The 21,764-nt window shown below is 40.9% G+C and overlaps 1 protein-coding gene across 1 annotated transcript; it reads right to left on the reverse strand.

Annotated features, from left to right (window-relative positions):
- Nucleotides 1-15,262: 15,262 nt before the first annotated feature.
- On the reverse strand, nucleotides 15,263-18,634 carry LOC4338097 (obtusifoliol 14-alpha demethylase). Its single transcript, XM_015782671.2, has 3 exons — nucleotides 18,561-18,634; nucleotides 17,006-17,510; nucleotides 15,263-16,510 (listed from the first exon to the last, which is right to left on the reverse strand). The coding sequence occupies exons 2-3, from the start codon at nucleotides 17,489-17,491 to the stop codon at nucleotides 15,494-15,496; spliced, it is 1,503 nt and encodes a 500-aa protein (XP_015638157.1). The 5' UTR covers nucleotides 17,492-17,510; nucleotides 18,561-18,634; the 3' UTR covers nucleotides 15,263-15,493.
- Nucleotides 18,635-21,764: the final 3,130 nt, after the last annotated feature.

Here is a 21,764-nt window from a genome sequence, read left to right on the forward strand (position 1 = left end):
ACGGAATCTTGGTACTATATAAGCCATCGGAAAAGTGACTTAAATTTGTGAGTATTTTTAGTTGACCAAAACTTCACATCCATTTATTTATATGCTAAGCATGCATGCGCTCGAGTTCTAAATCCATTCCATTTTCTCAAATTCAATAAAGTATGAAACAACTTAGATGCATCCAAACAATGCTAGCAATGCTCTTAATGGAGGAGCAGCAACCTGAAGGGTAGAGTCACACCTATGTTTTATGGTATATTTTTTATAATGGAGATGTGTTACGTGTACCAGACCTTTAGATAATTCTGTACCATTTGCCTGCACAATGCAAATCCTGGAAATTTTGCTGTAATTTTTATCACTTGCCTTTCAAGAATTTAGGATGAGTTCAGCAAGTCATAAGATTGATCAGAATTACTACCACTTATGCCATTGGGCTTTTAGTTTATATGGAAGAGGTGTGGACTGGCAGCATGCGTTGAATAATTCCTCCTAAGGCCACAAAACAATTGGCCTTCCCAGTTTGATTGATTAGTGGCTCAAGGATGAAAGGCAATTAGAATTTTGTGTATGGAGCTTTTTCTTTGACTTTTCAGTATTTACCATTTTTGTCATTGATGAGTGAATTGAATGATAGTATCAGATATCAGTGATAGTGAGATTCAAATACCGCGCGCTAGCAATCTCAACATGTGTTCCTCGATTCGAGGAGCGACCTCGATCATTGTCTGTGTTTTCACTGTCTTATTGACCTGGCAATGGATCAACAATGTATCAAAAGTACTTTGTATGATAAATATTTTATTAATCCTTATAGGTTATGAACTACCAGAACTTACATATACCATATTCTAGACAAGGATGATATTTACACAATGCATGTAGATAAACAGATTCTGTGCTTATAATATGCTCAATTCAATTTATATTGATCACAGCATGCATTTCACGTGCACGATTACTAGTCAGATGAAACGACATAGTTATGTTCTCCGATGCAGGATGGCCTGGTTCAGTGCATGAACAGCGAGTTTTAGCTGCTGGGTACCCATATATACAATTTTCCTAGGCCATCACAGGGTTAGTAATATTTTCTAACACATCGCTTTTTGGTTATAGTATTATTGAAACTAGGAAGAAAGCCCGCGCAGATGCGTAGGTAATTTATTTATTGTTTATAAAATGTACAAAAAAGCCCTATCTCACCATATTCACTGTATGAAATAGGCCATAGATTTTTGACATACTAAATTATAATAATGTCCATCATATCCCAAAAAAAATCTTTTTGTACTCATCTATCACCACTACTTATTATCATGTCTTGAAATATGGATATATAGTTAGAATTGCATCTTTGCACAAATAAACCCAATACATAATTAATACCATAAAAAATCATCCCTACTTCATACCCAAGTACTCATGTCTCATAGGTATCCAAATCTACATGTAAATAATTAAAAATACCACTTCTACCAATTAATTAATAGAATAAGATCATTAAACTTATATATGAATGCCCCTTTAACAACCGGTGAAGCCAAATGTAGCCGCTAAGGCTTTTTTCTCCAATGCCTTGATTCATGGGTCCCGTATTGATATAGTCGTGATCCTCAAGACAAGCTCTTAGAGCACAATTTTATAAAGGATTGTATCGGTAAGTAGGCAAGTTGAGCTCTATTGTCAATGGTGACCTCTTACACGGACCACTTCAGCTCAATAATAAATACTCCTACCATAGTTATTACAATGTAGCCTATTGAGATCCATGCTTGGCACCCTTTTAGGGTATGAGTGAGAGAAAATGGAGATGATGAAAATAGTTTTTTTTAATGTCTTGAGTCGATTTATTGTATAGAGTGTACATAATTTGTTTACGGTGTTAATCGATACTACTAAATTTTAGTGGTACATATATAATTTTAAAAATTAGCAGGGTTCATCATTGGACTCTACTTCGAAAAATCTAATAGCTTTAGTGGTGAGGACCATGCAAAAAAAATATTTGTTCAAATTGTAATCCTTTGCTAACATACAAGTTAATATAGGTTTTGATCTTTTTTTCTTGTGTTATACATCTAATTCACCTATGCATGTTCGTGGGATTAATATTCGATGGAATTTTTTAAAATTATTTTTGCTAACTGTTAACACTATTTGGATTAGAACGACCTGAAAAGAGATATAATGTAGTTACATGTATGTTTTTTTTACTAGCGAATAGTACTATCTCATATGTATTTATGTTTTTTTTCTTTTTTTTCTTTCGAACGAATATTTGCCTATCATAGTAATAGGGTATATGTGTTTGTATTCATAACATGCGTCTGCACACATTTATATGAGATCTTGTGATTGCCTTTTACATTGTTAGTTAAAAAAGTATGGGTGGCTGAGGCGGCGGCATGGTGTGGCTTCTTTTACCATCCATCTCATTAAGAGTGGTCACTACGTATATGCTCAATTTAGAAAAACCTTAGAGCCTGGAAAGAAAGAGAAAACTACCATATGGGGCATACCATATACACACTCTTCTTTTTTTCTTTTTATATTTCTTGCGTATGTATGTACATAGGAGTTGTGTATGTACATAAGGAGATATTAGACGGTTTTTAGACGGAGGGATTACTGTTATAGATCTAATTTAATGGTTGAAAATAATGGATCATTGATTTTGAGTGTAAATCGATGAATAATTGTTTTTATTTTATTTTATAGTTTTTCTTAGTTTCTCTCTAATTAGAGCATCACATGACATCTAATGAGCGTTTGTAGGAGTATAGAAATGCTATTACTCATAGTCACAATCTACTTGTAGTCAACTATTGTTTGTGGTGGATTGGTTGCATCCTCTACCTATCATTTGTTGATCATTGCACACTTAGTATTTCCCTTTATTTTCGGTGCCTGATGATATATATGCTCATTAGATATCAACTAACCATTAGGTGCATTGTGCATGGATACCTCGTGAGTAATATGACTTGGCGATCAATAAATAGTGACTTGTATATAAAACCTACATATAGGGGGATCAATGAGGACATATGATTGATATTTTAGGCTAGGATTGTCCAAGTATATTGCATACTACATATTGAGTTTTTATAATGCCTAAGTAATAAATTTAAGGCAGCATTGTAAAGTTCTTATAGCATTAGCTACTCCCTATTTATAACGAGTACGTTTCTCAAACTACTATACGGTGCATTACACGGTATGTGTTCTACAAATACTTTTTATATAAAAGTTTTTAAATAAATCAAATAGATTCATTATTTTTAATATTTAATACACAGTTAATCCTATGCTAATACCTGTATCATTTTGCATGTCATGGATAAGCACACCTAATGAGCTAAATCGAACGAAGCCTAAGCAGGAGATAAAAGACATCGACACGATGTCAAAAGAATATATTTGATCCTTAACTTATAATAATATATAAATAAAGAAACATCACAATACATGAAAATACATTCATAATAAATTTAGTATTTGGATATATCAATATTTTTTGATAGTAGGGAGTGAATATTTTTTTATAGTAGGGAGTGAGTAATTTTGGGAAATTTTACTCACAACTGGAGTTATTTTATTTTTGAAAATGCAAGTCTAATCTTGCTATACAATATACATTTATACAATGCATACTATTCATTTATTTAGATCTTTTATAAGTTTCGATTACATGTATATTGTAGAGTGCAACTCGAAATAATATATATTTTTACAACTATTGGCTGAAATTATTAGTTTGATTTTTTTATCTCATGAGAGTGAAAAAGAAAAAGGAAAAAGAAAAGAAGTGAAAGGGGGCACGTACAAAGTATGTACTACCTCCGTTTTTTAATAGATGACGCCGTTGACTTTTTCTCACATGTTTGACCATTCGTCTTATTCAAAAAATTTACGTAATTATAATTTATTTTGTTATAAGTTGTTTTATCACTCATAGTACTTTAAGTGTGATTTATATCTTATGCATTTGCATAAAATTTTTGAATAAGACGAATGGTCAAACATGTGAGAAAAAGTCAACGGCGTCATCTATTAAAAAACGGAGGGAGTACGTGCATGCACATACACTGATACACGTATTGGGCCGATCAACATGATGCGGCTTTCTAAACATAAATTAAATCTATTTGGTATTTTTAGATCTAACCAACAAAAATATAGGTCCACCAGATTAAATAAAAATCAATGGTTAGATATGTTTTGTTTTTTCTTAGAATTTGTCTAATTTATAAACTGGAGTTGTTCATTTGTTTTTGAAAATGCAAGTAAAATTTTACTATACAACATACAATTATATAGTGCATATTATTTATTTATTTAGAATTTTTTATGGGGAAGGGGGATAGTTACAAAGTATGTACGTGCATGCGTACATATATGGGAGCAATCGACGTAGATGTTCTAATGATAAATTAAATCTATTTGTTATTTTTAGATCTAACGGTTAAAAATATGGTGTCCACTACATTAAGTGAAAATTAATAGCTAGATATTTTGCTTTATTTTTTCTTAGAATTTCTCTAATTTATTAGAGCGCCACTTGGCAGCCTAGGAGCGTTTGTAGAGATGTCATGTGACGGCTTAGGAGCATTTGTAGAAAGTTTTATAAACTTTTAGTATTATTTTTTTCTTAGAATTTTTCTAATTTATTAGAGCGCCACTTGACAGTCTAGGAGCGTTTGTAGAGATGTCATGTGGCGGCTTAGGTGCATCTGTAGAAAATTTCTAATAGATAGATAGATAGATGCACTGACCTGACTGAATTGAAATATTTGCAACTAAATATTTTCTCATGGACTCGGAATATCCGAGTAGGATGGGCTCCATACCCATGTGTTAGGTTATAAAGGGATCAATTTGTAGACGAACAAGCACCGCAGGTCCGCTGCCCGGGGAAAGAGAAGAAACACTACTACAAAAGTGATTTTTCTGTACGAGAGCCGGCCCATGATTTTTACAAACGGACCGTAACTAGTGGCGTCTGCAAAAATCGAGGGTCATTTTCCCATACGGCTCCTTAAGTGGCCCGTATGGAAAAATCGATTTTCCCATACGGGCCTCTTAAGAGGGTCACTTAAGCGCCCGCATGAAAAAATCGATTTTTCCATGCGGCTCGCTTAAGCGCCCGCATGCGAAAATAAAATTTGAAATTTGAAACTAGTGTATCTCACTCATACGAACTCCAAATTAGATGATTCTTTTTCCTAAATGTTTCTAAAATCATGCTATATCATGTTATTGTATTCTTACTGCTATTATTTTTGTCATTTTTTCTTGAGACTTTGTTTTATCAATTAAAAATTTGAATTTCAAAACTTCAAATAATATTTTGAAGCAATAAATGATTTTAGCTGAAAAAGTCAACAACAACAAAGTTGTATAACTCATCAAGATCTATAACTTCTATTTTGGTCATTTCTTCATTCTACAAAGTGGTTGTAACATTTTCACAAAATTTACATATCTCTCTATAGTTTATAAAACTATATAAGAGATGTACATCTTGTGAACAGTGTTACAAATAACTTTGTCGTATGAAGAAATAACCAAAATAAAAGTTATAGATATTGATGAGTTATACCACTTTGTTATTTATGACTTTTTCATTTGAAATCATTTAGTACTTGAAAATATTGTTTGAAATTATCATAATTTTAAATTCAAATTCAAACTGTCGAAACAAAGTCATATAGAAAAATGACCAATACAAAAGTTATAGATCTTGATAAGTTATACCACTTTGTTGTTAATGACATTTCTATTTGAAATCATTTATTATTTGAAAATTTTATTTGAAATTGTCATATTTTGAAATTCAATTTCAAACTGTTCAAACAAAGTCATATAGAAAAATGACCAAAACAAAAGTTGTAGATCTTGATGAGTTCTACAACTTTGTTTTTGGCAAACTTTTTCATATGAGTTAATATAGTGACATAAAAATTAATTTAAAATCTAAAAAGCCACAAGCAAAAAATCAATTTTTGCATGCGGACGGTTAAATGGCCCGCTTGTAAAAATGGTCCCTCTTCCTTCCCTCTCTACCTGTTCAAAATTTCACACCTAACCTTATCTTCTCTTCCTCTCCTCTCACTTATTATCTCCTCTCTCTCTGTAGATCTCTCGTCTCTCTCTATCTCTCTCAGTCTCTCACTTTCTCACTCCTCGGCCATCCCTCCGTCGCCGGCGACTCCCTCGAGCGGCGACGCCACCGCCATCCCTCCTCACCGCAGCTCCCCCTCCTCACCGCTCCCCCCTCCTCACCGCCGTGGAGTCCTCCCTCTCTCTCTCCCCCCTCACTTGGGCCGCGGCAGGAGGCGGTGGGCGACAGCGAGACGACGCAAGCGACGGCGGCGGCCTCAAGGAGGCGTGGCGGCGGCGGCAGCTATGAGGGAACGGGCGGCGACATCAAGGAGGCGGCGGGCGATGGCGAGACGGCGGGAGCAGCGGCGGAAGCAAGGAGGCGCGGCGGCGGCCGCGAGGAGGGAGCGGGCGACGACAGCAAGGAGCCGCTGTGGCGACGGCCTGCGGCGAGACAGCGGGAACGGCGGCGGATCCGGCGGCGGGAAGGCCGGATCCGCCGCCCTAGGGGGTCTCGGCGGTGAGCGGCGGGCACGGCGACGGCCTACGGCGGCGGATCCGGCGGTGCCGTCCTCGGGAAGGCCGGATCCGCCGCCCTAGGGGGTCTCGGCGGCGAGCGGCGGGCACGGCGACGGCCTACGGCGGCGGATCCGGCGGCGCCGTCCTCGGGAAGGCCGGATCCGCCGTCCTAGGGGCTCTCGGCAGTGAGCAGCGGGCACGGCGAGTCGGCGGCGCCGTCCTCGGGAGGGCCGGATCCGCCGCCCTACGGAGGAGCACGACGCTCGGCGACGATGACGGCAGGCGGCGAGGGCAGCAGGCACGGCGCTGCCCCGCGACGGCCGGCGGCCGCAGCGGCGTGGATCTGGCGCCGGTCACGTGGTGTCCGGCGGTGGGCGGCGGGCGACGGGTTAGGGTTTCGGGGGGTTTTTGGAATTTTATTTTTTTTGGCTGAAAAATATCTTTGCATGCGGTTGGCTTTGTGGACCACATGTGAAAATCCCCTTTTTGCATGCGGTTGTGTTGCCCGCATGGAGAAATATCGATTTTTACAGACCTCTTGTTCCATGCGGGCAGGCTAGCTGCATGGAAAGATCCATTTCGCCCGTATGGAAAAAGCTCTTCTGTACTAGTGAAATATTCAACTAGGTGCATGTCTCGCGGCGAAATACAATTGAAAGAGGATTTGGGGTAACGAAAAAGCTGTGGAAAATTCTTAATGGAATCCTGTATTACCGCAACCCAAACATTCAGACCAACATAACACATGCAGTTTGAGTAAATTCCATGTGTACCTATAAAAACTCACTCAATCCCTTTCATACCTCTGAAATTTACCTAACCCTTCTATACCCTTGAAATTTTAATTTGATCCCTTCCATACCCCTGCCATTATATTTTCCTTCTTTTCATTGTTGCGTTTGGTTGCAAATGTCTGTTATGCCCTTGATGATTAATTTAGGTTTGAATATAAGCTTGAAAAATATTGAAAATTTTGTTTGAGTGCACAGTGTGTGCATTTTATGAAACTAATGAGACTAAATAATTATAGCAAAAAATTTTGACATAAATTTTGAAAATAAAAAATGTAATAAATTAAAAATTTTATTTGAAATTTTAATAGGATAAATTTTTATGTTCATCCAATGGGTAAAATGGATATTTTTATAGAAATTAGATGGTCAACTAACGGGAGGAGCATGGAAGGGATCAAAATCAAATTTTAGGGGTATCCTTGGAAGTAAGCAAAATTCAGGGGTATAGAAGGGATTAGTTAAAATTTCAGGGGTATAGAAGGGATTAGCTAAAATTTTAAGGTATACAAGGGATTTCTCTTGTAGGTTGGATAGTAGAAATCCAAATTTCATGGAGAACCTGCTCTACAACGGTTGTCCTACCACTCTTATGCCCCGCTTCCACATGTACAATGCAAAGAGTGAGGGCCCTTTACATGTAGTACTGCTCATTGACAACTTGACTTGGTGGAACTCTAAAAAATTTGCTCTTGTATAAGAGATATGGATGCAAACCATCGATAATTAAAATTAATTGCTTCTTTTCTTGAATGAAGCCTCTGTAGCTTCTCTCATGAATCCATGGCATTAAAACGTCGGAATTAAGAAAAACTAGCTAAGTAGTAGTACTACTATTACTAGCAACCATATAATAGCTTTATTGAGAAGCATTTATAAGGTGTTGAGACTTGAGCAGGTCAAGCAAGATAACAATTATACATTGACCTATCAAGTATATATTCTATATGCAATGCATCTTATTCTAATCAAGCCTTGCCGAGCTATTCGAGCTCGAGCTCGCTAGGCTTGAGAGCCTCAGCCTAGGCTAGAGCTTAGCTTGTCTAGTATTCGAGTCAAGCTCGAATCAAGCCTGTAACGAATTTGACAGCCCTAGACGTATCAAATATATTTGGAGTATGAACTATATATGTTTTTAAAATTCTGGACAAATAACTTGATCTCAATTCATGAGGCACATGAATATGAAATTATGTATTCTCTGCATATTTATATCTTGTTCTGTACAATTTGAAATATTATATAGTTATTTCTCTACACTCTACCAAATCCTTTGATATACTCATGTGAACCGTCTTCAGATGGCCACCACGCGCTAATGCCGTCTAATCTGGATGGAGCTGATTTTCCTAATCACAAGTCCAACTGTAGCCTACAGCTACCACCCAAAAGGCCATTATGTACTATCAGGAAATTTAATATCAGACAGCCAAAAGACATACTATACTTTTATAATGGTCTATAGGAGGAAAGGACACATATGTTCAAACATCACAGTCAGCCAAATATTGAGAACAAAGACCGTATATATGAGAAGCAGTTGATGTCACACAGATTTCACAATGGCTTGTTCATAAGCTTATAAATTTCATAACAAAATTGAGAACAAAGACCGTATATATAAGAAGCAGTTGATGTCACACAGATTTCACAATGGCTTGTTCATAAGCTTATAAATTTCATAACAAAATTGAGAACAAAGACCGTATCTATGAGAAACAGTTGATGTCACACAGATGTCACAATGGCTTGTTCATATGTTAGTGAATTTCATATGGAACAGCATAATAGCCAACAGAAATAAACAGAGGATGAGTTCTATAAGTAGTGAGTATCTTAAAAACTTGTTGGTTGCTAGTAACTACACAAATTTCTTTGATTTTAGGTGTCTTGTCAGGGGAATGAGTGCCCACCACATCCCTTAACTTACTTAACGTCACAGAAATAAACAGAAATCACAAATTTCTTTGATTTTAGCTGTCCTGCCAGGGGGAATGGGTGCCCACCACGCCCCTTAACTTGCCAGGGGGAATGGCTGCCCACCACGCCCCTTAACTTACTTAACGTCACATAAAATAAATAAACAGAAATGCTTATTGGTATTTCTTAATGTCACAGATAAAATCCGTAAGCGAACAGAAATACCGATGTAGCACTCCACCCTGGAGTATTCAAGGTATCGATTTCTACAGGGAACATGTGTGTCAGCTCTTCTCCAGGTTCATCCAAGGACACGAAGCTAAGATAAGCTAAGGGTGGAGGGAAATTCACTAAGGGTAGAGGGAATTTACTAGTGAAAGACAAGTGTCTATAGAAAGCTCTATTTAATCCTAACGTGGTATTTCAGGCGCTGGCCAGCCCGCTGCTCCCAGATATGGCTCTACAATGTACCTAGTCAGGGAGGACTTTAGTGTACTTGAGGGCTATCACCACCTTTACACCCACCTCAAACCTATTGTGGGATACAAAGCAAACACCGGAAATTAACTACCCAGACACCATGTCTACGCAGTTAATAACTATTTTAGTGTTTATAACTCACTGAAGCAATCACTATATTTTAATGGACTATAGTGAACAATGATTCCATACCTTGATTAGGAACTAACTGAGAGGTAACTCTCATAGAATAAATCTTAATTACTCAATGATATTCGATTAAAGCAGAGTATTTAACAGAGTAAAAGAAATAAGAAGAGGATTGCCGACAACTTTGGAATTCCTCCGACTTCTACTCTCCTCTCTCCCTAATCTAGTATACAATAAAGTACAATAGAGCCTCTTGTAATTCAGCTCATGTTTTGGTGTGTGAGAATGAGGGAGAAGAGGGGTATTTATAGTGTGGTGGTGACTTGAGAGAGTGGAGATGCTAAGGAATATTCTCCATAGAATCCAAAGGGCATCTTCGTCCTTCCCTTGGCAAGTGTCCCTTCTGATGACGGTTTCCACCGGTATTAACGACCAAAACCATCATAGAATGAGGATTACAACCGTCATGCTGAAGTTGGGCTGGATTGGGCCAGCTGGGAGTTCGGAACCCTGGCCGGCTTTGTTGGCCTAGCCCTTCCTCCTGGAGTCTGATATGTGGGCCCCATTGTATGTTCTTCAAATGATTGCATCTTATTGGGTTTATGGGCTCAAAACTCCATTGGCTTGGATATGGAAGTTATATTCTCATCCTTCATGTATATTTCATCTCAACTTTGGTGGGTTGCATCCTGCATACAAATATACACCAACACTCGTGGAAATTGTTAGAAATAAATCTTACCACTATATTGAATATCTTATACTTTTATGGTCTTATGCAGATATTGATGGCGAGAATTTTGTACTTAACAACCGTCAACACCAGGCTCGCCGGCCTCCACTTTCCCCTCTCCCACCGGCGCGGCCGGCCGCCACTCCCTCTCAGGTTCACGGCAATGTCGACCCGGGTCTCGGTCTGGATCAACGTCAGCAGCGGCCTCGACAGCGGACGCCAGCGGGGGCGACGTCGGGAAGGGGCACTGGTGGCCTGGGGAGGAGCACAGCGAACAAGCCCGGTGGAGGCGGCGGCTCGGATGGAGAGCGGAGGATGGCACCGGCGGACGTCGATGATAGTCAGAGAGGAGCTGGAGGTGGCCGGCGACGGGCGCCGTGCCAGTGGAGTTGAGGCCCCTGGCGGCAGCGGCCCGGGTGGAGAGCGGACGATGGCGCCGGCGAACATCGATGATAGTCGGAGAGGTGCTGGAGGTGGCCTGCATTGTGAGGGAGGCCGACAGCGAACGGGGCATCGGGCCTTGAGGTCGTCGGGTGGTGAGGAGAGCCTCGTCCCCTGGCGGTAGCACAGGCGGATGGGGATGCCCCGGGATCTAGGCGGATGCGGCCTGGAGAAGACTGCGTTGGGCGGGCGACTTGGGCTCGGACTGGCCGGCGGCGGGATCTCCTCGCTCAAAGGCGGCTTAGAGAAGCTCGGGGCAGTGAAGCAGCATCCGGGAGATGGCGGCAGAGATCCATGAGGTGGCGGCGATGACCAAGGGCGCAGCACCGCCCACCAGATCGGCGTAGGGTTTTCTCACTTACATGTGGATCCTTTTTCTGACTAGGATGCCACGTCAGCTAAACTAGAGGTTTATATTGCTAGGGGATCTAAATTGCACGGTTTTGTATAGTTTAGGGGTGAAGATTTCTAATATTGGGGATTAGGGATGTCATACAAACCCGATGTAAAGTTAAGGGACAACTGGTGATGCAATCTCATGTGCATTGTATATATTCATCCATTCGAAATCAAGTTGAGATTAACCATACGTTTTGTTTACCTAATCGATGGTCAATGTTATGCTTATCACCACCTCATGGTCAACCTCTACATCACCATCATTTGAAGCTTGAAATTAAAGATATATATACATAAGGATTGGTAAAAATTGTACTAAATCCTTCCATCCATCTAAAAATAAATTATATCGCTAATGTGCTAGCATATTCAAAATGTTATTTCTGAAACATCCAACCCCCCTAACATCAAACCTTCTTCACATCACACATCCAAAAGATAAAATTTAGAAAAAATAGTGGGTGAGTTTATCTAGTTGTGGTACTACACTATAGATCAGAATTACCTTGATAAAAAAGTTTCATCCACCGATGTTACCAATTTTGAACCCCTGCATTTTGAAAGCCCTTGTTAGTTGTAGCTTCAATCATCTGTTTCACAAAGGTTAACTTTCTTTATATTACACCAGAAAATCTTTAAGAATTATAAAGTACTTCATCCGTTAAATTATAAGACTTTCTAGCATTGCCCACATTCATATAGATGTTATGTATGCTAGAAAATGTTATAATATGAAACGGAGGGAGTAGCTGACAAAACCAAGTAACATTAGTAGATGACAACTGCACACTTGTATTTGCCTTTTGGTTTCACTGGCCATAACCTAAATAATTTTCAGTGGTGCAGGAATTAGGCTAGACCTAAATAATATGATTTCGTAGTTGCTTTCACGAAGACAGCGCATCAGCTTCATTAATTTGTACTAGAAAAATTGTAAAAACTGACAAAAACACACAAATCCATTAATTTCACGGTATTTTCCCGCTTGATTAATATGTTACAAATTTATAAAAACTGACAAAGACAAAGACAAATAAGATACACTGCGGAACGGTCCCACCTAAAATAAAAATTTAAAAACTAAAAAAACAAAATACAAATATGACAAAACCACTTATTTTGAGACATCTAAAAATAAGTGATGAAAAGAGTATAGTTTCTCTCTCCCCTGCTCAAAGAAAAAGTAAGACACACTGTTGGACGGTCCCACCTCTAACAAAATTTTAAAAACTGTCAAAAACAAAATACAAATGACAAATGACAAAACCACTTATTTTGAGAAGTTTAAAAAACTGAAAAAAAATTGCAAGAATTGGGCAGTGCATCAACACAACTCAATAAAAACGTTCCAACAGACGTGGTGCCCCAAGAATAGCTCATGCATCCCAAGGGGCAGATCCATCTAACTCAAGGTGTGTTTAATTCACGCCAAAATTGGATGTTTGGTTGAAACTGAAACGATGTGACGGAAAAGTTGGAAGTTTGTGTGTGTAGGAAAGTTTTGATGTGATAGAAAAGTTGAAAGTTTGAAGAAAATTTTTGAAACTAAACACGGCGTCAATACAACTGAAGGATCCAGAAAAGGCAGAAGTCAAAGGCAGGCCGAGGGTGAAAACGGTTGTTGACAAAGCAAAAGATAAAGGGTTAATTTGATCCATGCCATTGCAACTTTACCGATTTAGAAAAATGCCACTACTATTCGCGATATCGGTTGGGTTCCATTGCAATTTTGCAAAATTGAAACCGTGCCATCGTCGTGACATTTTCCATCCCTTCAGTCTTCTTGCTTCTTCCTCCGTCTTCTTTCTTCTCCTTGTGGGCAAGATGCTCCAGCTGGTGTTCCGGAGCAGCAAGATCCGACGGGCGATGGCGGAGGCCAAGGATGGCAAGCTGGCGCCGGCCTCCACGGCACGCCGGGCAGCGCGGCGGTGTTCGAGCTCACCGCCAAGTTCTGCTACGGCGTCAGCGTCGACGGTGGGGTCAGGTGTATTTTGGATGCGTGCGCAAAAAAAAAAAAAAAGAAATACGACGCTACCTGTACATACACTATATGATGTGTGAAGGTGTGCACGAATCTTATTGCTATCGTGTGGATGCTAGCCTAGGTGCCGCAGCACCTAGGTGCTAAAAGGACAAAGGAGAAGGCGCCATCAGCCATGTAAGAGGAAGACAAGTAATAAAGGTGATGAAAATAAAACTTGAGCAGACGCAAAAAAAAAACATTATTTTTTGCGAATATAGGAAATATAAATGTATGCCTTGTTGGCTCTCTCTAAAAAAATTGTTCGCACAAAGCATGATAAGCTCTTAGGTAAAGCATCAGTGCTCATCGCACTGCGGCGTCCTGTATCTACCGGATTAGAGCTCTAATCGCATTTAAAAAATCAGAATCATGTGGTAAACCGGATCTTGAGAGTTCAGACTAACAAATCCTTATACACCAACAGAACAAAAGGCTTCCGCATACAGAAACAGAGTTACAGATTGTCAGTAAGAAAAAAAACTAATCTGAACTTCACGTATGCATTTCCCAAACATATCTGATGAAACAGATCTGGTGACAAACATTAAGCATGTCCTCATAATAAGAAACATCAATCAAAGAAAGGGACCTTGTACTGTTGTTCTGAACCATTCTACTTGGACAAACAGGGAACAACCATTCTACTGATAAATGAACAAACGGGGGATAATGGCAAGTTAGCATTTCGACAATAGATGACAAATTATACCTCCACGAGCAGATTGACGCCCGATTGCCATCATAGCTAGTAATTGCTAATCCAGGATTCAGAGCACCAGCGGCTGGATTCAACGAACTCTTGGCCGCATCACTCGCCGGAGAGAGAACCATGGCTGCATCCATGAACTGCTCCATGGGGGCTTCGCTGTCGGCCGCTGGAACAGCCATGGCTACCTCGTGTCCTCGTGTACAGACTTGAGAGCAGGGGTGGAGCTACATAGAGCTAGGGGGTGCCCAGGAATCCAGTTCAAAAAATTTTTTAGCTATAGTTTGTCTATTTTCACCATATATATACTCTGTCAGTTGAAATTTAGGCACCCGTATCAAGCTAAATTTGATTCAAACCAGAGTAAAACAAGCAAGTGGCTCCGCCCCTGCTTAAGAGAAGCCATCCCCATCACGCCGTTGCCCATCGGGGGAACTCAGCTCCCTTGCGGAGTCGCGGTCCGAAGCTTGCAATGCAGAGCCATCCACCGGGGGGCAGACTTCATGGTGGAGCTGTGCTGGAGCTACGGCGTCGTCGCCGATTACGCTGCTTCTGCCTCTCCTTTCTCCTTGCTTGAAGCAATGCTTGACCGCGTGACACATGGCGCGGGGCTGTGTTACCTGGGATGGGTTGCGTGAAACATAATTTGGTATTTGGGTTGCGTGAAGGGTGCACAAATCGTGAACAAAATCCAACGGGCCAAAAAAACGGCCGGCAAACAAAAATAAATCAGCAGGCAGCCAGTTAGCAATTCCCCTATTTTTTTTTCTTATTACTACAAAAATTGCCCGTGCGTTGATGAAGTCTATTTAAATCTTATTAGGGTTATATAGTTTAGTTAAGGTGAAATTCACAGTCAGAATTTGCTTGGATATACTCCATCCGTCCCAAATATAAGAAGTATTTTAGAAAATCATGAGCTACAATTAAGAGTCCGATCATCTCAAGTTAACATGCGAGTTTTTTTTAAATAGATTTTTTATACGACTCCTTCTGTATTTTTAAAAACAAACGAACTTAAAAACTGACTCAAATACGGATATGTATTTCCAAAAGCGAACAAACTTAATTAAAAACTGACTCATACACATATGACGTACCAAAGCACCGGTAAAAACACATCTTCAATTTTTATAATAGTAGAGAAAAGATAGAGATAGATATGAGTTATGTACTAGTTGAGAATACATGATGAGATGTTTTACACATGCTTAAACACATACGATGATTATACCTCCAGTTTTAACTGATAATAACTAGGTAAGTTTCCTCCTGTTGTAAGTGACCATGACCTTCCCCTTGGGCCCCGGCATGACGACGGTCCAGTCCGTCTCCGGGAACGGCGACACCAGCTGCAGCTCGAAGTTGCGCAGCAGGTGGCTCCATATCACCTTGATCTGCATGTACGCGAACGCCTCGCCCACGCACGCGTGCCGCCCGCCGCCGAACGCCGTGTACGCCAGCCCACCTGCACCCTCCTCCCTCCCGGCGCCGAACCTGCCCGGGTCGAACTCGCCGGGGTCCCGGTACACCCGCGGCAGCGCGTTGTGGAGCAGCAGCGGGCTCGCCACCGTGTGGCCCTCGGGCACCTCGTACTCGCGCTCGCCGCTGCCGCCGCGCACGACGAAGCTCCGCCGCGCGTGGCGCAGCAGCATCAGGGCCGGCGGGTGGAGCCGCAGGGTCTCCTTCACGCAGCGCTGCAGGGTGTCCATCGCCGCTAGGGCGGCGTGGTCGACGCGGTCGCCGCCGTGCCGACGGAGTAGCCGCGCCTGCTCCTCCACGGCGGCGCGGAGGTGGTCGGGGTTGGTGAGGAGGCGCGCGCCGGCCCAGGTGCTGGTGCTGGAGCTCGTGTGCTGCCCGGCGAAGAGCGCCGCGACGAGCATCCCGGCGACCTCCGTCTCCGTCGTGGCGCGGCCGTCCTTGTACCTCGCGTCGATCAGGCACTGCAGCATGTCGTCGTGCCGGGCTCCGCCGCCGCCGCCGCCGCCGCCGGAGCTGCCCCTGCGGGACCTCACGATGTCGGAGAATATCTCGCCGAGCCTGGCGCGCGCCCTGTCTCGCCGGCGGTGCGCCGGGATGGGGAGGCGCGGGAACAGGATGGTGACGAGGCGCATGCCGTCGTTGAGCTCGCGGAGGAGCGTCGAGACCTCGTCGAACATCTTGTCCCTGACCTCCTCCCCTAGTAGACAACGGCTAGCGATGAGGGTGACGAGTTGTTCAAACTCTTGCTTCATGTTCACAGTGCCGGACTGTCCCCATCTTGCAAAGTAACCCTGCACAATGCGTATATAGACACATACCACGTTAATTAATATCTTGGGCCTGTTTGGCACAGCTCCAGATCCACCTCTTCTGGAGCTAGAGCTCAGCTAAACAGTTTCAGCTCCACGTAAAATGGGAGTGGAGCTACTCACAAAATGAAGTAGAGATATGGAGCTGGGTTAGATAACTCCACAACTTAACTCCAGACTCAACTCCTGAAGCTAAATTTAGGAATTGGAGCTCTACCAAATATACCCTAACTCTACGATCAACCCTTGAGATTGCATCGAAATTTACCACATTTTGTATTATAAAATTTAGTAACTCCATGTATCTCAAGGTACTTAAACTATTATGGTAAAATTTGATGCATATACCGCTAACTTTTAAGGACGGTAAAATTTAATATGGATATAATTTTAATTTATTACCGTAGTGAATTTGCTTTTATTCACTAAAGCAACATGTCAACACTAAATGTGCATGCCAAAAACTCGTTTGCTTACCTCCACTTCAGCAACCATGAGATCAACGTAAGTCCTCAGCTTCGCCGGCTTCATGATATCACCAAAGAACCGGAACTGCTCGTGTCGAGTGGCATAATCCACATCAAAAGCGACCCCGGGACCAAAGGTTGGTATGGTGAATTGCGAGACCTCATCCTGGCTGATCTCTGAATCTAACCCTTTGTAAAAATGGCTTGACGCCTCTGACCCAACCAAGAAAGTCACCTTCTGTTGGAGCAAGCTAACAGTGAAAACGCTTCCCATCTTCTCATAATGGTGGCGGATGAATTCCACCGGGCCATTGGCGAGAAGCGATGGTAAAACCCCTACAAGAGGAGCTCCACGGGCCAAGGGTGGAGGCGGTGGTCTAGAGAATTTTGTGCCAGTGGTTCTTGTTCTTTCTCTTGTTGCAATCTTACTCAACATTGTTGCAGCGACGAACAGTTGAGCCAGGAACAACCATATGGCTCCTGTTGTTAAATCCATTGTTGAAATATAATGAAGTCTGCTGACAGCAAGGGACGATGAAAGAGTGTGTTAGTTCTATTACAACAGCAAAAGATAGAAATACACAATGATATATCAGAATATGTGTATGAAAACGCATAGAGAGAAATATTTAATTTAAGTTTTAGTCATTTTTCTCGCCCTTGAGACGAAAATCTAACAACTCTCATCGCTTCCATCTTTCACTAATTTAAACACAATCTTTGTTTAGCCAAAAGGTTAAATAATAAATTGTTTTAACCAATACATAAGCTAAATTTACAATCAATAAAGATTTACTAAACTAACATATAAAATTATACGAAGTAAGATAAGATTAAGTAAAACAAATGCATTTAAAAATTGCAGTAAAAATAAATTAAAGATATTTTTGGGCCCCCTCATTAATACTCATGGTTATAATTCTTATGAGCAAGTTTAATAATATAAGCTCACTGCTAGTTATAAACCTATATTAGAGACAAAAACAAAATATATTAGCTATAAAGTTATTTAGTTTTTCTTCCTCTCGCACACTTATACGTCTAATGTGTTTATCTTGGAGCATGTGTAGAATTAGTTCTTGCTTGAGATCCAACGTCCTTTATTTTTATTTTTAGTTATCTTTATCTCCATATAAGCTTATGGAGTAGCTCACTATTATCCTTCCTCTAAATTAAGAATGCATTGGAAATGAAACTTTGAAAATCTTTCACGCGACAAATAAATTACAATGAAAAAGGAACTGCTAATTAGTTAAAGCCTTTCAGCATATGTATATCTGATCTCCACCTTTATAAGTAGTACGTTTTTTGAGCAATCAATACGTTATATATACGTGGTATGTAGATCCGAACATATTGCTAGAATCTAATTAGCATTTTCTCTTTACTAAACCATCTCATACGGCAATACTAAAGGTATTATCAATGAAAACATGATATCACTTCGACTGTTATATACATGCAAAGAAAATTCACTCTAGAGAGTGAAAAAAGTGTATATGTGAGAGACAAAAAAAAAAGAAAAGAAGAAGGAATGTGTGTGTGTCAGAGAGCGAGAGAGGGACCTTTGTTTTAGCAGAAACCAAGATGCTTGTTGTGGTAGTGAGGTTTTTAGCTCGTGAAGATGGATGATGCGTGGAGGCAGACGCTATCTAGCAGGGGTATTTATAGCTGAACTTTCACTCAACATGTGTCTAACATATGAAAAACATGGCCCTTTTCTGATTGGTTGCTAACAACATGCCAGAAGGGCAAAATTGTCTGTCGATTTCACGAAATTAATATTGCCTGCCATGTCATTTAATATTGCCTGCTATCTATTGACATCTGGATATGACGGATCGAACGCGTTATCACCTGGACCATGTGTTGTTCGTTATGCTCTCGTGTTTGCAAAGTACGTGTGATCATCTGGAATAGATGTGATTATTTTGACATGGGTTTGAATTTACATTTATATATTTGTTAACAAGTGTACTATATAATTTACATGTATTTCTCAACTAATTTGTGAATCTCTTTGTTGTCTACTGCTCATCCATGTCCCAACCAAACAAGCTAAAGCTAATACAACAATTTTCTCGAACTATTAAAATATCCAGATGCATGCACTGAAACATTTAAAATTCATAATGCACCCATCCAATTTTTTGATGCACCTCCCTTGTCGCTCCTTCCAGTGAAGCGACAACGTCATCCTCGAGCACGCCAGCCTTCTCGAACGTGAGAATAGAAGAAGAGCCGCTGCCGCCTAAATTTGGGACCTCAAGACAAATCATTGCATGGCGCCACCTCAACATCATCTTCCCCAGTGCCAGTGACCACGCCATTGTCGCACGCCACCCTCAGGGCCCTGGTTTAGTTCCCAACTTTTTCTTCAACTTTCAACTTTTACATCACATCGTTTCAATTTTAATCAAACTTCTGTAAAATCAAAGTGTTTTTGATTGTTATTCTGTTATGAACAATTTGCATATGAGATTATTAGTTTTGATATTTGGAATTTATTTACGAAGTGGTTTTGGAGATGATTGAAATTTGCAGGTGAATAGGAACTGATGTCTGTGATTTGGGTTCGGTCAGACCGGGCAGTGTGTGCCGGTCAGACCAGTGGTGATCGAGCGTTCAGACCGGCCAGCCCGCGGTCTGACCGGCCGACTCTGTGTTGGTTTCGGTTTTGGGTTGTTTATTTGGATATCCATGATTGTTTCATATTTATGGCTTCTAGATGGATACTATGCGTATGTAATACTGTTATTTGCTACTAATGAGTCAAGTTGGAGATAGCTTGGTCTCGAAATATGGTTTCTTTGTTTGTTTCATGTGTAGGTGACTTGATGCTTCGGGAGAGTATTGCTGGTGATGGATCGGGAGTCAGCTTGGGGATAAGACGATGTCCGTGACGGTCAGATATTGTGCGGGATACTTAGGCTAGAGTTCAATGCACGTGGTTGGTGAAGATTCCATATGGCATACGATGGAGGTATTGTGTGCGTATGGGATGCGGAGTCGAATTTGGAATGAGTCCAAATTTTTTTTGATGTGAAACAGCAGGAGAGGCTCCTACTGCGCTATATTAATAATATAATAATAAAAAAGGGGACAATATTTACAAAATTTACAAGGAGTCCAAATTTGGTATGATTGGAGTTTGTAAAGTTTGTTTCTTGTACGAGAAGGTTTCGTAGATGGTTTAGGACTTCTAGTATGAGTTTGGTTCGTAGCTTTAGACTGCCTACCTCATGTATAAATAGAGAGAGAGTGTGAGGCTTCCCGGTATCGCTTTTGAGAGCAATTGAGTTGATAGTTTAGTTAGAGTTTCGAGTTTAGTCGAAATTTTTGTAAAGAGTGCTGTTGTTGCACTTTGTAAACACAGAGAGAAGCAATAAAGTTGTCATCTACTTTGAGAGTTCTTCGATTTGTGTTTCATCGGGTTCGGTGGTCTAACCGACAACAAACCGGCAGCATCGCGGCGGTCAGACCGGCGGCATACCTGTGGTCAAACCGGCAACGGCAACAGGAGGCAGAGGCGACTTTGGAGCGGTTTGGCCGGGCGATCAACTCTAGTCAGACCGACAGCTTCCAGGCGGTCAGACCGGCGCATCCACTTCGGTCAGACCGCGATCCATCGAATTTGAGGGTAACTTTTAATTCCGCAAAAAGTTTGGGTTTTTTGGCATACCAACCATTCACCCCCCCTCTGGTTGGCTTAGTTCTTGTATTTCGATCCTATAAGTGGTATCAGAGCCTTGTTTTCTTCTTTGGATTTTAACCGATTTAGAGTTTTTGCCATGGCTAATAAGTTTACAACTAAGCCCCATGTTTTCGATGGAACGGATTTTTCTTATTGGTGTAGTAAAATGCAATCTTATATTATGGCTGAGGATCTTGATATTTGGAGAAAAGTTTCTAATCCTTATGTGATTCCTGAACAAATTAATACTGCTACTTTAAAAACTGAATTTGAACAATTGCAAAGCTCCCAATATTCTTTTGAGTGGGATTTCTCGTTCGGATGATGATCGTGTTTCTCATCTTCAAACCGCCAATGAGATTTGGATTGCTTTGAGTAATTTTCATCAAGGAACTACCAATATTAAAGAACTTCGTCGGGATCTTTTCAAAAAGGAGTACATTAAATTTGGGATGAAACCTGGAGAAGCTTTGGATGACGATCTTTCTAGGTTTAACAAAATTTTGAGTGATCTTAGATCTGTTGATTCTTCTTATGATGTTAATTATACACAATCTGAGGTTTCTCGCTACTTTTTGAATGGTCTTGACATGCCTATTTGGGAGATGAAAGTTACAGCTATTCAGGAGTCCGTTGACATGTCTACTTTGACTTTGGATTCGCTTTACACAAAACTCAAAACACATGAGATGAATATTCTTTTCTCGTAAAGTTGATTCTAAGTTTAGTGCTTTGGTTTCTTCCTCGACTTTTTTGGATGTTGGTGCTCCTTCATCGAAGTCTTCTATTCTTGTTTTAATTAATGCCATCTCCGATGAGCAACTCGAACAGTTCGAGGAGGAGGATTTGGTTTTGGTTACTAACAAATTTTCTCGAGCTATGAATAATGTTAGGTACAGGAAAAGAGGTGGACCAAATCGTTGCTTTGAATGTGGTTCGTCTGATCACCTTCGTTCGCATTGTCCTAAGCTTGGGAGAGATAAGAAGGAAGAAAATGGTGGTGAGAAGACCAATGATAACAAGCCGAAGAGCACATTCAAAGGGAAGAAGATCAAAGAGACTCTCAAGAAGGCTT

Source organism: Oryza sativa, chromosome 5 (assembly GCF_034140825.1).
Source record: "Oryza sativa Japonica Group chromosome 5, ASM3414082v1".
Classification (NCBI taxonomy): domain Eukaryota; kingdom Viridiplantae; phylum Streptophyta; class Magnoliopsida; order Poales; family Poaceae; genus Oryza; species Oryza sativa.